Raw genomic sequence first — 21,510 nt, 5'->3', positions numbered from 1 at the left:
CCAAGGCCATCACGTTCCATCTGCTCATGGCTTACGGCCATGTCTCTGTGGAACTGGAGTCCAGGAATGCTCTGGGATCCCAGGAGCTGCTGTTTGTCCCTGAGGTCCCAAGCCATGAGGAGGGAGCAAGTCCTCAAATAGGGGTCAGGGTCCCTTCTCTTGTTCCTTTCTGTTTAATCAGGTGAAAGACACACTGGAGATGTGTTTTCCCAGAAAACGGTCTCCCTGACAGGACTGAATACTCTCCCCAGTGATGTCATTCCTGTCTGTGCCTTCGGAGCAGAAACTGTTGGTTAAACACTCCATTGTTCCCGGGAGTATCCCACTTGTTTTGCAGAACCATTAGTGTTACAGGTTAAGGTGTTAATTGCTCCTTTTACTCTGTTTACTGGAATATGTGGCCTTACTTGTTCCCAGCTGGCCTGTTCCACTCTTGGAATCAAGAGCTGGACAGGGATGAATTCAGCTTTTAGCCAAACTGCTCAAGCAGAATTGATTGTTTTATTGCATCCCTAGGAACACAGAAAGGCAGAATACAAACCTGCCTCTCTGTGTGGTCAGCTCCGAGAAATCCATGTGGAAATGCCTTCTGGATTCATGGCATGTGCTAGCTCACTCACCCTCTGAAGTGCCAAATATCAGTGGCAGCCACTGTGCTGAGCCTGAGGACCCCTTCAGTGCAGATGTAGTGGAGCAGGAATGTGTAACTCCATAAAAAAGAGGGACATGGAGCAGTGCTCCAGGGAAGCTCCTGCAGTTCAAGCCCCTGTGCCTGGGTTGGGACAGTCTGAAAATGAGCACAGGCTTGGAGAGGAATTCATGGAGAGCAGCCCTGTGGGATGGATTTGGGAGTTCTTGTGGGTTGAAAGCTGGACATGAGCCAGGAGTGTGTGTTTGCACCCCAAAGGCCAAACAGCATCGTGGCTCTGCTCCTCTCTGAAGAGACTCCCCCAGCACTGCTGCTCCAGGATCCCCAGCACAGGAAGGACCTGTTGGAGCAAAGCCACGAGATGCTCTGAGGGCTGGAGCCCCTTGGGAGCCAAGCTAGGAGAGCTGGAGGTGTCCACCTGGAGAAGGCTCTGGAGAGACCTTAAAGCACCTTCCAGTGCCTGAAGGGACTCCAGGAGAGCTGCAGAAGGACTTTGGACAAGGGGCTGGAGTGCCAGGACAAGGGGGAACACCTCACATTTCAGGCAGGGCTGCCTGGTGGGCATCTCTTGCCTTTGGTTTGTCCCAGAACTGGCACTGGAGATGAGGAAATACACATTTTCCAATGGAACCAGTGTGGACAGGGTGACAAACAGCTCTGCCTTGGTCACATCACCACAGGGTTCCTCATTTCCATTGGCACATTAACCCTTGTGCTTCAGTTCTGCAGGGAGGAGCTGGAGGGGGAACGAGCATCGCCTGCAGGGCTTGTGGGAGACCTGGATGAGGCCCCTCAGAGGCTGGTGGTGTCCCAGGAAGAAATCCAGAGCGGGGCAGAAGGGCTGGACACACAAAGCAAAGAGCAGAGTGAAGCAGGTAAGTGCTGCTCTGGTGGCCACGCCTGGCCTGCTCTGAGCCCTGGGGAGGTGGGGGCAGTCTGTCCTCTGTCCTCTGCTTGGAATGTGGGAAAATCAGTGCCAGGAGTCAGCCTGCTCCATAGGAGGTGGGAATGCAGTCCTTAACAGTCACAAATCCACTAATTCTGAGACTGGGCTTCTCTGATCTGTGATGCAGCAGCACAGTCTGGGTGAATTTCCTATCCCTGGGAATTTCCTATCTCCTCTCCAGGGAAAGCTTTCTGCCCTGGGAGGGGATGGAGAGGGAATGATGGCTTGGTCTGGAAGCAGAGTAGCTGAATTACCACGTGCACAGGGTCAGCAGAGCTGGACCTCTTATCCCAGAGTTCTCCAGGTGCAGTTTGGGATGTTGCCTCCATAGCATCCTTAGCAAGTGCAGCAGTGGAGAAGTGACTGGGTACATTGTCTTTGCTGAGAATATTCCCTTTACCTCCTTCTTGAAATAACCCTTGACCAGCTCTGAAGTGTTATTTATTAGTAGGATTTTTTAATAAAATCTGACTGTAGAAATAAACAGTTTTCTGGAGGGAGATGTGGTAAAGCTGCTCTTGGAGTAAAATGTCCATGGAAAATGTCCTTAGTGACACACAGGTGTCTGGATGCTCTTTTGGGGGATTCCTTGCATTGTCCCCAAATCTGTGATGCAGAATTTCATTAGAGAACAGCAACTGGGATGAGGTGACTCATCCCAGCCCCATGTGCCTTTGCAGGGACCAGCTACCTTGAGGAGACTGGCACTATCTGGGGCAGGTTGAGAGCAGAATTGCAGGTCCTGGGGCTCCCCTTGGTGCTCACACACAGCACAAGGACCTGAGAGTTTCTCTCCAGCCCCATCAGTTTCTCTCCAGCTCTAGCAGCTCAAATCCAGCCCTGCCAACTCCTCTCCAGCCCCATCAGTTTCTCTCCAGTCCTAGTAGCTCATTTCCTGCCCTAGTAGCTCATTTCCAGCCCTAGTAGCTCATTTCCAGCCCTGCCAACTCCTCTCCAGCCCCATCAGCTCCTCTCCATTCCCATCAGCTCCTCTCCAGTCCTAGTAGCTCATTTCCAGCCCCAGCAGCTTCTCTCTATTCCCAGCAGCTCATTTCCAGCCCCAGCAGCTCCTCTCCAGCCCCAGCAGCTCCTCTCCAGCCTCCAGTCCCATCATTCCCAGCCTTTTCATCCCTGTTCTGGGCGGGGATCGATCCACAGTCCCCAGGGATGGGCTGAGTGCTGTGGCAGCTCCAGTGCTGACTCTGGAGCACGGGCAGGCTCCAGCCTGGGGCTCCCATGGATTGCAGCCTGCGCAGGGAAATCTGTGCTTTATGAGGTGCTAGATGAGCACAAGGCTTTACAAAATGTGAGTAAGGGTGTAATGCTTGTTTTGTCTCTGGGGTTTGTCTCTGTGTGTGCAAAATGAGGGTGGCAATGTCCCAGTGGCTTCCCTGGTTCTGTGTCTCTGCATGGCTTCTCCTCCTGGTGAGCTCTGAGCCAGCTGCTCTGGGAATTAATTGATTTGCTACTAAAAACCTTGACTAGGGTCACTCATCTTTAGTAAAACGCCCTTAAACAGCCCTTTTTGGTTCAGTGGTAACTTGTGTGTGTTCCTGACCAGTTTGAGCCCAGTTAGTGGGATTTTGGTGAGGAAAGGCTTTAAATGGTATTTAACAAAGTGCACAAGGAATGTTGTGGGGTTTTTCCAAAGCAGAACTCAGCTGCCACATCCAAACATTGTTGTCCTTGTGGAATCACCCCTGTGGTCAGCCCTGAAGGCTGACCCTGCGAGGGAAAAACAGGAGAAGGAATGGGAAAATAGGAGGTGGTCAGGATTTTTGCAAGAGGAAAAGAGCTGGAATTTTATTGTCCTTTCTTCAACCTTTTAATAATAATTTTATTATAATTTTATAATAAATTTGTGTTGTGGTCAACAGGCTTTTGAGTGAAATTTCCATTCTGGTGGAATATGGGCGTTGGAATGAGATGATCTTCAAGGTCCCCTTCCAGCCCAACCCATTCTGTCATTCTGTGGAGATGTTCTTTGCTTTTTGTTTTAAATTACACAACTGAAAATCCTTGTTTGAAAAAGGAATTTGTTGCTTTTTCCAAGGTGAAACCAAAAAAGTAGATTTTTTTGCCTGAATAGAAGTCAAATTTAAATTTAAATTTCTTGTGCCCAATGTTAAGCTGGAAAGGGAATAATATTTCTTCCCTTTTCTCTAAGGAAAATTGTCTCTCCAAGACAGGGGGATACCAGTGTGTCCTCAACATGTGCTCCTAATGCAAACACCTCTTCCTATTTCTGCCCTGGAAGTATTTGGAATATGCATTCATTGGTGTTGGGATTAATTTATTCATTGATCCACTGATCCATAGAAAAACTGGTGTGCAATTTTTCCAGCTGTAGCCATTCCATTAAATTTTAATGTACAGACAACATGGATACATTGGCTGGGATTGTGTTCCTGCTTGTGGCAGTGATGGATTTTATGGTGAGAATGTTGAGGTTTTCCAAAGAGAAAGTGAAACCCATGTTAGATGAGGTGAGTGATTTAAATGAGGTTTACCTCCATGATGCAGAGGTAAACTGAATCCCTGGAATAATGCTGGAGAGACAGCTGTTAAAGCTGGATCTCCAGGGACATCAACCTTTACTGTGGGAGGGAGAGGGCATGGATGTGGGATGTGTCCCACGTGGATGTGTTCCATGAAGATGTGTTACCACGTGGATGTGGGATTGTGGGATGTGTTCCCAGTGGATGCAGGATGTATTCCCAATGGATATGGGATGTATTCCCAGTGGATGTGGGATGTGTTCCCATGTGGGTGCAGGATGTGTTCCCAGTAGATATAGGCTGTATTCCCAGTGGATGCAAGATGTGTTTCCAGGGGATGTGGGATGTGTTCCCATGTGGGTGCAGGATATATTCCCAGTGGATGTAAGATGTATTCCCATGTATTCCCAGTGGATGTGGGATGTGTTCCCATGTGGGTGCAGGATATATTCTCATGTATTCCCAGTGGATGTGGGATGTATTCCCAGTGAATGTAAGATGTATTCCCTTGGATGTGGGATGTGTTCCCAGTGGATGTGGGATGTATTCTCAGTGGATGTGGGACATGTCCATGCTGCCTCCCACCTTTCCCATGTGTGGGATCAGCCTGGAATCCATGCTTGGAGTGTGGGCCAGGCAGGGCCTGGCTGCCCACGTTTGCTGGTGCTGCTGTCTCCAGACAGGACTGAGCTCCAGAGGGCCATGGAGCACAACAGCCGGCTGGACAAGGAGATCCTGGCGCTGCGGGCACGGGTCCAGACGCTCGACCTGGAGAGGAAAGCGTTCCTGGAGCTGGTGAGGATCCACCCAGCCAAGCCAACAGTCCTGGGCTGGCTCCTGAAAGTCATCTCTGCTCCCAAACCTGCCCTGCCTTCCCCTTTCCCCTCCCTGTTCTATGCCCAGTCTTTCCAGAGCTGCAGTTTGGCTGTGTCAGGGTTCGTGGAGCAGGAAAATTCGGGAAATGGGCAGAATGCAGCTCTGGGAGCTTCCTTCAATGCAGAGGAGTTTGAAGGACTCCAACTGAGTGGTGGCTTGAAGACTTTGGGACACATTTTCCTGTGCCCATGGAGAGGGATCAGCTCCCTGCTGATCAGGGTTTACCCCAGCTCAAGTGTGTAAATAGAGTAAGGAACACATGTGCCTTTCCCTGGACTGGATTAAAGAGTTCAGTTTACCTAAGTTTAGCCTAAAACCCCACCAGCTGGTTAGAAATCCATTTGAAATTTATGCTCATTTTTGATTCCTCTCAGCCTCTTTGGTTTTTAACTGAGCCACATTGATTGATTTGCTTATTTTCTGTGAGTCCTCTTAGTGAAATGATTTACATTACTATTACATTCCTATTAGTTAAATGCTTGGTGTTATACAGATGGGATTCTCTAAATGCCACCTAGAATTAAGGAGCAATTAAGGAACTGTCAACCAGATAATTCCTTAATGTGGTTGCCAACAGGGAAGGGATAGAAGAGTCTGCTTGCTATTAAAATGTATAACTGGGCACAAAATCTACTGCTGTTCTTATCTCCTGATTTCCTTATATCAGCCTTTGAGCCTGCCTCTGCCATCCCAGCCCTGAGAGCTCCTGGCTGTCTTGCAGTTCTCTCATGTCAAAGGAGCATTGCTAAATTAATAGAAGTATCTCTGAGAAGATACTTTTCAAATAATATTTATCAGATAATATCCTGAATGGGACTTATTCCCATTTGAGGTGTTCAGAATTTTACAGAATTTTATATAGCACAGATTTTTTTTATAGTTTTGTTCCTTGCATTTAAAAAAGTTGCTGTTTTTTCCATGTCTGTCACCTCAAGCCTTGTATTTACAGCACAGTCTCTTTCTGGAGCTGCAAAAAAAAAGATAACTTAGTTCAAATCCCTCTGTTTACTTATTTTTTTATTCCAAATAATGTTTTCCTTGCTGTAAGACATGCTCCTTTCAGTCATTCTGGATACATAAGTGTATGTATAGCTTATAAAAAAAGTAGAAATAAATATTTAAAAAAAATATGTCTATATAGACAAAAACCCATACAGATACATGTAATATATTTTGATCACTGAACAGGAAAAAAATGTAGCCAGATTGAGATCAGTTCCAGCCAGATGTTAAGCTAAAAGCAAATTCCCTTTACTCCTTAGGACTGGGATTTAACTGTTAAGACAGAAGTTGGGAACACCCCAATTTTTAATTTATAGAAGTAGAAAATGTGCTTTATTACCAACTACAGCAGCTTGGTGTCCTGAAAGGTGTTTTCTTGCCTGTGGGTTATGAAGAGTAGGGGAGGAACAGGCTGGGCAGTTGACCTGGGGTGAGCTGTGACTGTGGGGTGAAGAGCTGCTACTGGTAATGAGTTCCATTGATCCCAGGGATGGAAGACACTGAAAGGTGTCCATAGAAATAGCAGTTGGAATCTGACACGTTGTGGGTGTGGGCAGGAAGTGAAATAAATTCAGGAGAACCATCCTTTAATGGATTGGAGCAGCAGCATTCCCACTTTCTCTGCTCCTTATCTGAGGCCACTCAGCAGCTGGAGCATCCACAGGATCTCAACCAATCCCTCAGGATAAGGAACAGTAATACATTAATAATGAACATGAAAATGGATTGCTCACCAGACCTCAAAGCAGGTGTTGTGTGTTGCAGGTGGAGCAGCTGAAGGAGGAGATCTGTGAGTACCAGCGGAGCGAGAGGCCAGAGCCTCCAGCGGCAGAGGGACTTGGAATGGCCCCGCTGCAGGTGTTTCCAAGGGCTCTTTCTTTGTCATTCCAGAAAAACATGGTCCCCTCTGCATCCCAGACCCTAGCTGTCTGTAAGAACCTGGATGTTCTGGGGGCTCCTGGGGCCGAGAGATGGAGCTGATGTGGCTCATGTGTTTTATTTCTGAGGGATGCGCGTGGCCTTGGAGTCACTCTGTGCTCACATGGGAAAGATGTGGAGCTCTTGGAGCTGAATGGGGAGGCCAGGGAGATGCTCCAAGGGCTGGAGCCCCTCTGCTCTGGAGCCAGGCTGGGAAAGCTGGGGGTTTCACCTGGAGAAGGCTTCAGGGAGAGCTCAGAGCCCCTTGCAGGGGCCAGCCTAAAGGGGCTCCAGGAGAGCTGGAGAAGGACTTGGGACAAGACCTGGAGTGCCAGGACAAGGGGGAATGGCTTCCCACTGCCAGAGGGCAGGGTCAGATGGGATGTGGGGAAGGAATTCCTGCTGTGGGGGTGGTGAGGCCCTGGCACAGGGTGCCCAGGCACAGGGCAGCTGTGGCTGCCTCATCCCTGGAATTGTCCAAGGCCAGGTTGGATGGGGCTTGGAGCAGCCTGGGATAGAGGAAGGTGTCCCTGCCCATGGAACAGGATGAGCTTTAAGGTCTCTCCAACCCAGTCCATTGGGATTCTGGGATCTCAACGCTAGTTGTGTGCTAATGTTGATTTTCTCTCAGGCACAGGGCACACAGGAAGAAGCAGGAGCTGATGGAGACACTGGTGCCAGCAGAGCTGCCCCATATCAGGAACACGGAGATCAGGGTGCTGAAACTCTCCACAAAAGGTGAGAGGTGTAGAAGTCCTTCCCCCCCTTGTACTTCCACTGGTTCCTGGTGCTGTGTCTCTGGTGCTCTCTCTTGCAGGATTATTTGCTTATTGATTTGTTTTAAATACTCTTTAGGACTTTGTTCTTCTGCTCCCAAATGGGAAAATTTGGAGGAGATGCAGTGCTGAGGAATCCCTTCTTCCAGTTAAATGCTGATACTTCCTCCAGTTTGTTGCTTTCCTAAAAGAAGAGAGTTGGGCTTTTGGGGCTCTCCACAGACAAAAAACCTGTTGTTTAAAAATAATTTTGTTTTAAAACCTTGTTTTGAAACCTGTTTTAATGCTGGGAAGTTATCTTTGGATTTGGTTGCTCTCCAGGAGTGCACCAAAACACCTTTCAACCATAAATATGTAAACAGGGATTTCTAAGGAATTCAAAGCTTTGTTCTCCCAGTACCTGCTCAGGAGGTGTTGCACCTCATCTGGCAGGTTCAGGGAGGAAAGGGGAGCTGATCCTTTTCAAAAAGCCCTCTGACTTTTTTCCCTTCATATTCCCAAGCCTGTTCTCCACCTCAAGCAGCTGAGTTTGCTGTTGTCTCTCTGCTGTTGGCAGCCTTGTGCCTGACCTGTCTCCTGCCCAGACCTTCATCATCCCTTGTGTAGGTCCCATCCCCCCTAATTCCCATCTAAACAAGGACAGGCACAGACCATGCTGGATGTGAGACTGGAAATCAGCATGACAGTGTGAGGAAAACCTTGGGATGCAGTTCCAGCCTTGGTGATGCTGGGTTTTGGTGTGCAGGTGCCGGGAAGCCATGGAGAGCATCGAGGGCAGGAATTCCCAGCTCCTTCACAAGCTGCAGAAACTGGAGCAGGAACGTGAGGGGTTGGTTGAGCGCAATGAGGAGCTGGAATCAATCCTGGGAGAGACACAGATCCAAACCAAGCAAGAGAAGCAGCAGCTGGAGAGCAAGGTGGAGGGGCTGCACCAGAAAGTGAGTAAGGAATAGGAGGGACAAGGTTTGAGTGTCTTTCATTCCTTCTACTTTTCTCTCTGATTGGGAAAACAGAATGATGTTTGACCTGGCCCTGCACGCTGCTGTGTTTGGTTTGACAAGAAAAACAGCCAGAAAAATCTGCTAGTTTGGGAGAGAGGGGGAAGGGAGAAGTATCAGCAGGGAGTAAATGACTCTTGGTTGGAAGTGCAGGTTCCTGTTATGGCAGTGTTGTATTTTCCATCTCCTGTTCCCCCTCACAGAATCCCAGCCTGGTTTGATTGGGAAGGGACCTTCAAGCCCATGGAGTCCCATCCCCTGCCATGGCAGGGACACCTTCCACTGTCCCAGGCTGCTCCAAGCCCTGTCCAGCCTGGCCTTGGACACTGCCAGGGATCCAGGGGCAGCCACAGCTGCTCTGGGCACCCTGTGCCAGGGCCTGCCCACCCTCACAGGGAACAATTCCTTCCCAATATTGCATCTTACCCTACTCTCAAGGACTGATGCTCCTTGATCCCAGGAAATATCTTCCCAATATTGCATCTTACCCTACTCTCTGGGACACTGATGCTCCTTGAGAGTAGGGTAAGATGCAATATTGGGAAGATATTTCCTGGGATCAAGATGCTCCTTGATCCCAGGAAATATCACCAGTTAAGTGTCCTGGTGGCAGAAGATTGCACTTTGGCTTTTCCCCAGGGACAGGATCTTGGAGATGTGTCACACGGTGCTGAGTGTGAAGGCCCAGGATCTGCAGTGCCTGGGAGCATCCTTCTGAACACACAAATTGGGGGACAGGGAATTATTCCTCTCTTGTGCAGCAGCTGCTGTGAGTGGGGCTGGTCACCTCTCTTGGAAGAGCTCTGAGATCCATCTTGAGAAGCTGTGCTCAATCTTGATCAAGATGTGACCTCAGCAGCATCTTCCTAACCTGGGTCCTACTTGATTTTGGGTGCCCTCATCCCAGGCTTATCTGGATTTATTCCTGCTCAAATGTGAGGAGCACTGGCACTACAGGCTGGGTTGGCACTGCTCCTCCAGGGAAAATTCTGTGTAGAGCATCACTGCCAGGGCACCTGATCCCTTACAGAGGGAGCAGCTGGAGAATTTACAGCCAGAGAGAACAGAGGAAAACAGACTGTGGTCTGGCCAGGTAGGTAGGTGGGATTGTCCCCACAAAGGCTGGCTGAGGAGTCCTTCCCATGGACTGAGGCTCTGCTGCCTGGCCAGGAGCTCTCCCTTTCTGGGGCTCTTGCCCTCTGTCTGTGCTGGAAATTCTCTCTGCAGTAGGCCTGGATGGATCCATCTTTCCTGACTGGCAGCTGCACAGTCCAGTGTCCCTAGGGGATTTCTGAGGTGAGGTTTTAGTCCCCCCCCACACCCTGGTGTTGGGTTCAAACGTGGTGTTGGAGATGGTGCCAGGTATCCCACATGGATACACAGCTCCAAGCTGGATTGTTAGAGGAAGAGATGCAGAATTCCCAGTCAGCAGCCTCTGGAAAAGCCCCTAAAAACTTGCCAAAGGCAAGTTCAAATACCTTAATGAGGGTGCCAGTGGCACCATGTCTGTCTCGTGTCTTGGGGGAGCCACGGGCCAGCTCTGGGGTGGGATGGGATGGAAAAGGGTCTGTCTGTCTGTCCCCCATGGCAGTGCTTTGGTTTAACCTGGGGCTTGTTCAGCTCACACAAAACTCTTCCCCCTTGGACCAGAGTGAACACAGCCCTCCACAAATCCAGCAATGTGTTTTCAGTTTGGACAAATCCCTGCTTTGCTCTGTGGGCTGTCATACAGATCCCTGGGAATGCCATGCTTGGGAGCCAAGGAGATGTGAGGCATTTTGTCTGCAGAGGCTTGGCAGCTGCTGCAGCTGTAGAGAACCATTTTGGGGGGTGCAGGGCCACAGAGCAGAGGTGGGGTGGATGAGGAGGTGGGTTTTAATCTGTGGGTAGATCCAACTGCTTAGCTGGAGGTTGCTGTGTCCTGCATTCCCAGGGGGCTCTAAGAGCCCTGGAGATGAGGAGGGAGGGGGCTGGAGCCTGGGCAAGGCAGTGCTGCCCTGGCTGGGAAGGACTTGGGAGGGTTTTTGCTGGTCCTGGCACAGCTACAGAAGCCTTGGCTGGTCAGACTGTGACTCAGGATCAGGACAGTGGGATACAGAGTGAGGATTGTTCTGCTGCTGGCATGGGATTTGGGAGCACAAATTAAGTGCTTAAAAGTTAATGGCTTGGATGGAGACTAAAGAAATGCAGTGCTGGTTATCAACTTCTGACCAAAGGCTGGCTGGGGGTGAGGAGGGGAGGTGTGTTTTGCATTTGAGATCACTTTTGGAGCCCCAAAGTCTTGCTGAACCCCAAATTATCACCCAATCATGCAGAAGGAGAGGGGTTTGTTGTCCTTCAGCTCTTCTGTGAGAGGTCTGGGTGTTTCACCCCACTTTTAATACCTTTTCACACATTGGTGAGCTCATATCTTTGATTTAAAAAGCAAAGTTGCAGCAGCTTTCCTGTGTGTTAGAGACCATTCCCTTCTGGGAGCTCCAGCAGACCCAGCTGGTGCCAGGAGCTCATCAGGGAGAGCAAAGCTCAGGGGCTTTGAGGTGCTGCTTTGGAAATGGACTGGGATTGGCAGGGACTTGGTACTTCTTTGGGATTACATATGAGGAAGAATTTCTTGTCTGTGAGGGTGGTGAGGCCCTGGACAGGTTGTCCAGAGCAGCTGTGGCTGCCCCACCCCTGGAAGTGTCCAGGGCCAGGCTGAACAGGGCTTGGAGCAGCCTGGGATAGGGGAAGATGTCCCTGCCTTGGCAGGGGTGGAACAGGATGGGCTTTAAGGTCCTTCCAACCCAATCCATTCTGGGATTCTGGGACCTCCAGAACCAGTCTGGGGTTCTGTGGAGCTGGATTTCATCTCCCTCTAGTGTCCCAGCTCATTTCAGGAGAGCCAAGCTCAGGCAGCTGGACAGTCCAGCCAGGGATTTTAGAAATAAGCCCAAACTGGATTTCAAGCCTAAGGAAAGGGAAGCTGGCAGCGGAGCAGGGGGCTGCCAGTGCCAAGACATGGATTTTGGAAAGGGGTCTGTGGGATCCCTAATGGGGAAGAGAAGCTGAGTTGCTCCTCTGGGATGATCCTTATCTGGGCTGCTCAGAGCTCCTTTGAGCCCTTTATAACTTCAGGACCAATAACTTTCCCCACAAGAGCAGTTGCCCTTGGGGGTGCTCCAAACACAGAGTGAGACCTTGTCCAAACTCCCACCTGCCCAGAGGTGCCAGGAGGAACAAAAGTCCTTGGTTACAGAGATCAGTGCTTTGCTGTCCAAATCCCAAGTCCTTGGAGCCCTTCAGGAGTGACTGAAAACTTCCTGTGAGCACTGAAGGGACCAGGATGAGTCCTGATGGACCAGGCTGGACATCTGCTTGGATAAGATCAGCACTCTGATCTTATCAAGGGAACAAGGATGACCCAGCACCTGAACTGGAGTGTCTTGGGGTCCTCTGTGCCAGGGGAGCACCACAATGTGTGGAAGCTGTGAGTTTTCACTGTGTGCCTGGGTTGTTCCACTCCTTTTGTCGAGCAGAATTCCATCTTTTTCTGGTTTGAGACCAGATGGCTCCTTCCTCCTTGGAAGCAGCAGGATGAGGGATGAGTTGGAGCTGGCCATGCACATCCCCTCCTGCTCCTTGCTTCCAACCTGGGCCTTATCCCAAAACAGCAGCACAAGGAGCACTCTGTGAGTAGTTGTGCATTTAGTTGTGAGTCCTGGTTTGGTTTTAACTTGGGATTTGTCCATGTTCAGATCACCAGTTTGGAAACAGAGTTGTTTGAGGTGCAGAAGAACAAAAGTGAGATGAATGGGAACGAGCAGGTGACATCTGGAGCTCAGGAGATGCAGGAGGTGAGAGCTTTTCCTTGGGAAATGAACTGTTCTGTTTAGAAATGTTTTAAAATAACATCTTAAATGAGCATCTGAAGTGTCCCTTTCCTGGGGATGCTCTTTATCACCCTCTCCTGAGGATTTGTAGCTCCTCAGCTCATGCAGATGGATGGATCATTGGAGGAAAGCAGCCCACATGATCTCCATGAAAACTCTCCCCTTAGGAAGCTGTCTTGCCTTCAGCTCTGCCAGCTGAGGAGTTTGTTGTCTCCCCATGAGTGTGAAGTTTTTGCCTGTGTGAAGGTGCTCAATTCTTGTTTAGGGTTTAGTGAAACCAGGGGATCTGTAGGTACATTTAGAGCTGATTCCCATCAGGTTCTGGGTTAACTTTCCTGTCCATTTTTTCCTTGCCAGCCCAACAATTGCATCTGCCTGGTGTGTCAGCCAGACAGAGATGAGAGAGGAGCTTCCCAAAGTGTTTTGGGTCAGTGGAGGCTCTGTGAGCCCTGGATAAGAGGTGTAGGAATTCCACTGGAAACATTTGAGAACCATTTTTCTCCTCTCCTTGTTTCCTAGAAGACACATATCCTGCAATCTGCTTCTCTGTGAGTAGAAAAAACAATATTGTGGGAGTGACTCTGAACTTTTCTTGTTCCAGATGTTGGAAAGCTGTCAGGAGACGATAGACAAGTTGGGAAGTCAGCTGGGAGAGAGGAGAGAACGGAGAAAGCAACTGGCATCTGAGCTGGAGCTGCTGCGGGAAGATTTGAAGGCTGAGAAGGTGGTTCTGGGCAGCCAGGTATGTCCAACCCCTGTGTGGGACTCCCTGCTCCATGAAACATCCCCAGGTGCTCCCCAAACTCATTGCCTGGCATCTCTTGATGCATTTCTCCAGCCCAGCCACTTTCAAACCTTTGGTGGAGGGTTTTCAATCCAGCTGCTCTCGTGGCATCATCTCTAACTCCAGAACTTACTTTCCTTTCAGTGAATCTAATACCAAATCCAAGTTTGATTGGATTGAATTGGATTGAATCCAACTACAAATCCTCAAGTAATTCCAACTTGGTAGCCAAACCCTGATTCTCCAGAGGGCAGAGTGGGAGTTTTCAGACTCGGGCATTAATTTCAGGACTCGAACACCCCAGAGCAAAATGAACATCCTGCTGGGATCCCAGCACAATAAATTATTAAAATGTCCCAAAAAAAAAGCAAAGTACTAGCAACTCTTCCTTCAAGTAAGGTACCAGAAAACACTGTTAAAATTTTTTTCAAAGTCTATGTATTTATATATATTCAGGTAAAAATATCATAGAATCATAGAATTGTTTGGGTTGGAAGGGACATTAAAGATCATTTAGTTCCAAACCCCTGCTCTAGTCAGGGTCACCTTCCACTAGATCAGGTTGCTCAGACCCTCATCCAACCTGCCTTGAACACTTCCAAAGATGGGGATTTCCCCAAGGGCCTTGGCACACTTGGCTTGAACCAATTTAGATGCTAAATCAACTCCTGGGGATTTCCCTGCTGGGAATGCTGCTGGAACTCTTGTATTCCAGCTGGGCCACAGAGGAGAGACAGTGGTGCCAGCAAAATTGACCAAGGGCTGCCAGGACAAGCACTGAAAATTAGGGTAAAAATTTAGGAGACTGACAGATCTGTGGCCTGGACAAAGGGACCTGGCAATGGGGGGGCACAGCCATGACAAATCCCATTTTTTATCACTCTGAGAGGCCTTAGGTCAGTTTGTGAGTCCTGTCACTTCCTTGAATCCAAGTGAAAATCCATGGAAGTCCTGAGCTGTTGGCAGAACTCCACAGACTCAGGCGCTGCTGGAGGAACAGTGGCATCTAGAGGCCAGGGCTGCAACAAATCCACACTGAAAGTCGGGATCAAAGCTTGGGATGAAAACAGCCTGGCTGGGAGGAAGAGGCTGGGTCAGTCTATCCATACACACCTGGAAAGGAATTGTCTGATCTGGGGAATGGTGGGCAAAATGGGAAGAGTCCTTTTTGAACCCTTGCCTCCCAGTAGTTCAGCCTACTTGTGATCCAGGGATTTTTGAATCCAAACCATCCATCCCTGAAGGTCTGGCTGGAATTCAGCCACCCACTGGCCAGTGGTCTCCCTGAAGGAGGGATTGTTTTCTCTTCAAAGGGATCAGGGGGAGATGGAATCCAGAGCCTTGTGTTGGACTGGAGCTGCCTTTAGCACAGAAACCTTTGTATGTATTTGGTGAATTCCTGGCTTCCCACATGGGCTCATTCCCTTTGGATGGAGCAGCTGTTCTGCAATGAATCATTTCCCAACAGTGCTGGAAACAAGATTTGCATGAAATCATTGGGTTCTGTCACCTGGAAATCTCTCCTTGTTTTTAAGAGATTTTTGGACAATTAAGAGGAGAAATCTTTTCCTGAGCTTGTCCTTTGGGGTGTGTTCCATCCACTGACTCTGTTGTTACCTCTCCAGGGTTTGCCTGACTCCCACTCAGAGCTCAGAAGCCACATAAACACCTTCCCGAGTCTCCAGAGAACATCAGCCAGCAGGGATCTTGGGGATGTATCCCATGAGAAGCTGCACAAAGACAGTGCTTTGCTAGATCCAGAGGTGAGACATGGAAGGAATTCCCAGCTCTTGTGGTACCTGATGCAGGCAGGAGCTGCTGAGGTGTGTTGCTCAAATATGAGCAAACTTGTCCTGGTGTAGATAAGATGCCTTGGAGTTGAAATACCAGGAAATACCTGGGACTGAAAGCTCAGGAAGAGCTGTTGATTAAAAAGCTTTAGCAATCGAAGTTGGTGTTTAGTGAGGACAATGGTGTTTGTGTCTGAAGGATTTGGGTCCCTCACAGGTGAGCAGCAGGTCTGACACTGGGCAGACTCCAGTTGTGATTCAGCTGCGAGTTCCTCTGTCCTGATGCATTCCTCCTTTCCTGCCCCTTTTATTTTCTTGGCATCTTCTCCTCAAGTCTCATGTTCAGGGTGTGCTGTTACCTGGTGTTACAGGCTGAGGTGACAGTGGGAGTGGAGAAGCCATCCCTAGGGAGGTGTTTGGGGTAGAGTTGGAGCACCTCTGTGAGTGAGAGCCACCTGAACCCACACTTTGTGCCCCTCTGGTTTGCCAAGAGCTGCTGCTTTTGGAAAGGGCTTTGGCATATGCTGTAAATCCCTGGGAGCTGCAGTTGTGCCACAGTAGGATGAAATCAAATAAAAAACCATGGCTTGGTTTTAGCTGATGTAAACAGCTAGTTTCCATGCAGGAAAAAGGACTCACACGTGTCTTTGAGGGGGAAGAACTGCAATGATTTTCACAAGCCATGTCTTGCTGGAGACCCCAGATTGCTCTGTATGCTCCAAAGATTTCCATCAGAGCAAAGGAAATCCAAGTCATGGTGTTTTCTGACCTTACAGGCTTCTGAAGTCCTGCAAGACAGAGAACAGAGTCCCAAAGTGGAGCAGAAACAGGAAGATCCCTGTGCAGATGCAAAGACCTATGAGGACCAGATGGCTAAAGTAGTGTTTTTGGAAGAACAGATCAAAAACCTGAGGGAAGAACAAGAACGGCTCTGGTAAACCTTAACAAAGCCTGTGGTATTTTCTGCTCCTTGTCTTTGCTGAATTAAGTTCTGAGCCTTCTCCAACTCTCCACGGGGCTGCTTCTGACAAAAATGGGCCTGGCATCTTCATGTTGTCCTTGGGTCAGCGTCTCTGATTTTGGAGACTTTCCTTAGTCAGGATCAGCCAGGATTAAAGATTTTTTCTGCAGCTCTTCCAGATTCTGAGCAGCCTGAATGGGAACTGTCCTTGGGGAGGAGGATTCTTCCCTTGAAGTTGGACCAAGGGGGTCTCAAAAATCTCCTGTTGTGGGTTTGGGCTCCCCAGGGCTCACTGCTGGCAGCAGCTGGTAGTCCTAGTCCCACTGGAGATATGGGTAGTCCTTGGAATTTGGGTGTCTTTGGAGGGGAGGGGTCAGCAGGTGTTGCCCTTTTGGGTAGAGCAGGACAAATTTGGAGCATCTGGGCTCAGGTGCTCACCTGTCCTTAGTAACTAAAAGCTTGGATTAAATCCAGCATGGTTACAGTGACCTGTGTTACTGGTACTGGGATAAAGTACAACCAGGAGAAGGCAGTAGGGAGCTGCTAAGGAATCATGGAATCATTCAGGCTGGAAAAACCCTTCAAGATCATTGAGTCCAACTGTTTCCCAACACTGCCATGTTCACTCTTAACACATGTCCCCAAGTGCCACATCCCCAGGTGTTTTGAACACTTCCAGGGATGGTGATTCCAGCCTGGACACCTGTGCCAGTGCCTGGACATCCAGGACATAGAATCACAGAATTCCAGACTGTTCTGGGGAGAAAGGGATCTTCAAGCTCATCCATTCTACCCCCTGCCATGGGCAGCTTCCACTATCCCAGGTTGCTCCAAGCCCCATCCAACCTGGCCTTGGACACTTCTGAGGGTGGAGGAGTCACAGCTTTGATTTTGGATGGAGAAAATGGAGAGGGAGTTTGGGTGAAGATCAGTCACGCAGCTGGACTGGGACACCTAAGCCCCTATTCCTGTGCTTCCCTGTGACTTTGAGTCCAGAGCAGCTCCTGTGCCTTTGTGAGGACTCTTTAGCCAGCCTGTAACCTCTTCCTGGGAGAGCTGAGCCTTTGGACACACGTGGTTTTGTGGGAAGTGTCCCAGGGAGACTGACCCTTGCCCAGAACTGCTGCACGCAGGGTTGAATCCCCTTTGGAGCCTCCCAAAGCACTTGAGTGTTTCACTGGACTATCATCTCCCAAGTTTTTCCCCTTTGAGGGTGTTTTCCCTGGAATTGTGTAGTTATCTCTCTCCTTTACTATTTCTTCTTCAAGCTCTGAATTACTAGAGAGCAACAAGAAGAAGGAGGAGCTGGAAAAGCAGCTCAAAGAGAGCAGTGAAGAGAAACGGCTGTTGCTTGAAGAAATTGCCCAGCTCAGATGTGACATCCGGAGTGCCTGGGAGCAGGGCCCCAGTGGGGACACGAGGAGGATGACCCCAGGCTTGGAGCAGAGGGAGAACAGGTTTCTCCCATGGCAGAGCTCAGCAGGCAGTTTAGAGGGGAGCCTTAAACAGGTATGGGCAGCTTTGCCATCTGCATCCTGCTTTTTGTCATTAATTGAGTGGCAAAACGTAATTGAAGTGGGCTGGAAGTCAGCCCTGTGGTGTGAGTGATGGTTGGAAATTAGGGATGTGTTCATTTCCTTGTGTCGTGCTTTTGGATGTGGTGGGGATTTGGATAAACTGAACTGATTTCACATGGCAGAAATAAGTTATTTAAATGGAATTTGTTCACCTTTCTCATCTTGTGAGCTGAAAGAGAAAGGGAGGTGCAGGTGTCCCTGACAAACAGGGAGGAAATGATGGAAGAACTTGGGATGGAGAGACTGAGGAGGAGCTCAGCTTCTGTGCAAAGATTTGGGAGAGAAAAGAGGACAGGGTGGTCTGTATGGCCAGGGTGGGAATGAGAAGTAGAGGATCAGAGTCCAGTTGTATCCAAGAAGCAGCAAATCATCCAGGTGGAGCAGAGCAGGACACAGGGAGTGCAGTGGGAAGGGATCCTGATAGAAGCAGGTGGGGAAAACCCCACAAAACCAATGGAGCCAATGGACCTCCAGGACAGCTGACACTGCCAGATCCCACAGTGCTGGATCAAGACTTTTCCCAGCTTGGGAAAGTTACCTGGGGATTATCTGAGAAGGCAGATTTGGTCTTCAGTGAATTCCATCTGGTTCCAAGAGCAGAAGGGGAAGACGCAAAGTGGGAATGCAGATCATGAGATGGCTGAAAGTGATGCTGGAAAGAAAGGCTTTGGTGCTGCCCAGGCTTTGGTGTGTGTGCTAGGAAGGTGAGTGAGCTAAGGAGATCAGTTACCTCCCAAGAGCCATTGCAGACTGTCAGTGACACCTCCCAGTGTCCAGGCTTTGTCCTGTTGTGTTCCTGTCCTGCTGCCAGGACTCACCTTTCTCCTGTTCCTGATCCCTCTGGGAGCTGGCTGTGTCACTCCTGCTTGGATGCCTGAGTGAGACTCTGGTACAAGAATGCAAAGTGACCTAGTGGCTTTGCTTGATTGGACAGACTTGTTTCAACAGGGATTTGTTCCCTCATCCAGGTTATCACCTTTTCCCCCTCAGCCTCAGGAGCTGTATTGGCTTCTCTGAGGTGATGGAGAGAATCATTGAATCACTGAGCTAGGAAAAAGCCTCTGAGATCATCAGGTTCACCTATTAACCCAGCAATGCATGCTCACAACAAACCATGTCCCCAAGTGCCACATCCACAAGGCTCTTAAAGCTCTGCAGGGACAGAGAAATGCCAGGACATGGTGTAGGGACAGAGAAATGCCAGGACATGATGTCGGGACAGAGAAATGCCAGGCTTTATGCATCTTCCTGCCCAAATGCCCTTAAATCCTACTGGCTTCTGCCTTCCTTAATCACCTCTGTCCTGCCTTAAAGTTAATTTCTGTGTCACTTCTGCTGTTGTGCAGGGTCTGTCTGAGGAGAGGTTCCAGCAGCAGGAGGAGAAGCTGCAGCAGCTGCGCCAGGACCTGCGGCGGGTGCAGAACCTGTGCAGCTCTGCTGAGAGGGAGCTCAGGTATGAGAGGGAGAAGAACGCCGACCTGCAGAGGCAAAATCTGCTGCTCCAGCAGGAATGCACCAAGGTAGGGACAGAGCCAGGCTCCTCAGTGTGCTCTGCCTCAGCTCCATGGGAATTATGGCCATGAGGGCTGGAGCCCATCTCCCCCAGTGCTGGCAGAGCTGGGAGTAGAGAAGGCTCTACTGAGAGCTAAGAGCCCCTTGCAGGGCCTGAAGGGGCTCCAGGAGAGCTGGAGAGGGACTGGGAACAAGGGATGGAGGGACAGGACACAGGGAATGGCTTCCCACTGCCAGAGGGCAGTGTCACACAGCCTGTTGGGAGGAAATCCTTCCCTGTGAGGCTGGTGAGGCCCTGGCACAGGGTGCCCAGAGCAGCTGTGGCTGCCTCGTCCCCAGAAGTGTTCCTGGCCAGGTTTGATGGGGCTTGGAGCAATGTGGGATAGTGGGAGGTGTCCCTGCCCATGATGGGGGGTTGGAACCAAGTGATCCTTAAGGCCCCTTCCTACCAAAAGTGCTCTGGGATTCTGTGACAAATTTCACTGCATCCAAATGAAACATGCTTTACTCCCTCTGTGATTCCTCTTTCTGAAATCCCGTTCCCCTTCCCTAGCCAAGCCATTCCAGCTGATTTATGCTGAAGTATAAATCTGATTTCTTCTCTGGGATCTCAGGTCAAAGCTGAGCTGAAGCAGGCCCGGGCCAAACTCTCGGACACCACAGAAACGTGTTCCTCCCTCTCAGCACAGTGGGACAGGAGCCAGCAGAAGGTCAAGGAGCTGGAACTGGAGCTCTCCAAGTGCTCCCAGGCTGATAAGCTCCGGAGCAGCCTCCAGGAGAGGCTGGCCCAGGAGAAATCCAGAGCAGGAGAAGCACAAAAGAAGGTGAGTGTAAGCTGGGGTATGTTTGACAGTTCTGTGCAACTCTAGTGCAGAAAGCAAGCAGGTTTGCTTCCCCAAATTCCTTTTTGTGATCCCTTGGCTTAATATTGTAGGAAAAAAGCCTGTAATTAGCGGGAGCATAATCAAGGCAATAGAAGCCATGTCTGATAACCCAATATCTCTGAAATACTGATAGTGGGGGTGACAGGCACAGGAACAATCTTGTTCTTGCTGAGATTTCCTACTGTTTATTGGCTGGAAAATTCCAAAACCTTGTGTTTTCCATGGCACTGATTCTGCCATGCTCCTGCAGAAATCATTGGATTCTCTTTGATGTGAGCAGGATCAGATTGGGTTGAAAAAAGATTGTTGGGATTTCATGACATAGTGTTTGGTCCAAAATCTGGTAGCCAGTCCAGAGCTTTTGCTTTTAATGGACTTAGAGTCAAAACAAGGAAATCTTTCCTTCCCATGCCTCAGACACTGGGGAATCAGAGGGATCTGGTACATTCAGAAAATTTAATCTATGTCCATTTTAATTGAAGGTCTCAAAACTCCAGCAAAAGCTGAAGGATTCCCAGCACCAGCTGCTGCTGGCAGAGGCCCGTGTTTCTGATAAGAAGCTTCTGGAGGAGGAGCTGAAGGAAGCTCGGGAAAATGAAGCTCGAGTGCAGCAGGAACTTCATGAGGAGCAGCTGAAAAGGTCTCTGTGCTGTGCAGGGGCTGTGCCAGCCCTCCAGCAGCTCCTGTCTGCCCTGGGAGGGTTCAGGGAGACCCAAACCACTGCTTTGACCTCCTGACTTCCCTTTGGACCTGCCTTATCCCTGGAGTTCTCCAGGGGTTCCCCTTCCTGTGATTTAAAAGGTTACTAGAAGCTTCATCTGCCTTGGAAGGGCTGTGGCCTCTCCTGTCAGTGCAGCTGGGAATGATCCCAGGGTATCATCCCCCCTTTCTGTGTCACTGGGACACGGCACACCTGGGACGTGCTGATTCCTTTGTCCCCTCCATGTCAGGGGGCAAGAGGAGCAAGGGGGTGTTTGGGGTGACAGACAGACGCCTTGGGGGCAGGAGGCACATCCAGCTCTCACTGTCAGCCCATGGTGTTTCCAGGAGGCTCCTGGAGCAGCAGGTGGAGGAGCTGCGGCAGCACCTCCGGCATTCCCGGGAGACGGAGGCGTCGCTGGCCAAGATGCACGTGGAGCTCCAGGCCAGGAGCCTGCATGTCCTGGAGGATGAGAAGAAGCTGGATGCTGGTGAGGTGAGTGACAGTGAGGGGGTTCCTCATCATACAAGGGGCAACAGGACTGTCAGGAGCTGGAATCTGCTCATGGGAGCTGCTGGAATCGGGAACATCTGATCAGGGGCTGAGCCCCTGCAGATCTCACTGGTTTCACCAGGAGCTGGAGGAAAAGCAGTGTCCCATTGCCACTTGGTTTCCTGGGATGCAGCTCTGAGGGCACAGGAGGGCTTGGTGGTTTCTTCCTTCCATTTATCTTGCAGAACTTGGAGTTTTCGCTTGGAAATTTTGTCAGA

General features: G+C 49.8%; 1 protein-coding gene across 1 annotated transcript in view; it reads left to right on the top strand.

Moving 5' to 3' along the window:
- CCDC30 (coiled-coil domain containing 30) overlaps positions 1-21,510 on the top strand; it is a 36,387-nt gene that overhangs the window by 7,235 nt on the left and 7,642 nt on the right. Inside the window, exons 5-18 of the mRNA XM_041463565.1 lie at positions 1,371-1,524; positions 4,773-4,888; positions 6,737-6,829; positions 7,521-7,627; positions 8,411-8,603; positions 12,398-12,496; positions 13,134-13,274; positions 14,942-15,079; positions 15,883-16,040; positions 17,336-17,576; positions 18,991-19,164; positions 19,771-19,980; positions 20,523-20,680; positions 21,088-21,235. Of these exons, the coding sequence (XP_041319499.1) occupies positions 1,371-1,524; positions 4,773-4,888; positions 6,737-6,829; positions 7,521-7,627; positions 8,411-8,603; positions 12,398-12,496; positions 13,134-13,274; positions 14,942-15,079; positions 15,883-16,040; positions 17,336-17,576; positions 18,991-19,164; positions 19,771-19,980; positions 20,523-20,680; positions 21,088-21,235 (2,130 nt within the window). The remainder of the gene's footprint in view (positions 1-1,370; positions 1,525-4,772; positions 4,889-6,736; positions 6,830-7,520; positions 7,628-8,410; positions 8,604-12,397; positions 12,497-13,133; positions 13,275-14,941; positions 15,080-15,882; positions 16,041-17,335; positions 17,577-18,990; positions 19,165-19,770; positions 19,981-20,522; positions 20,681-21,087; positions 21,236-21,510) is intronic.

The sequence above is a fragment of the Pyrgilauda ruficollis genome, unplaced genomic scaffold (genome assembly GCF_017590135.1).
Source record: "Pyrgilauda ruficollis isolate IOZ18807 unplaced genomic scaffold, ASM1759013v1 scaffold165, whole genome shotgun sequence".
Classification (NCBI taxonomy): domain Eukaryota; kingdom Metazoa; phylum Chordata; class Aves; order Passeriformes; family Passeridae; genus Pyrgilauda; species Pyrgilauda ruficollis.
The sequence above is the reverse complement of the archived record's forward strand: the minus strand, read 5'-3'. Positions and strand labels throughout refer to the sequence as shown.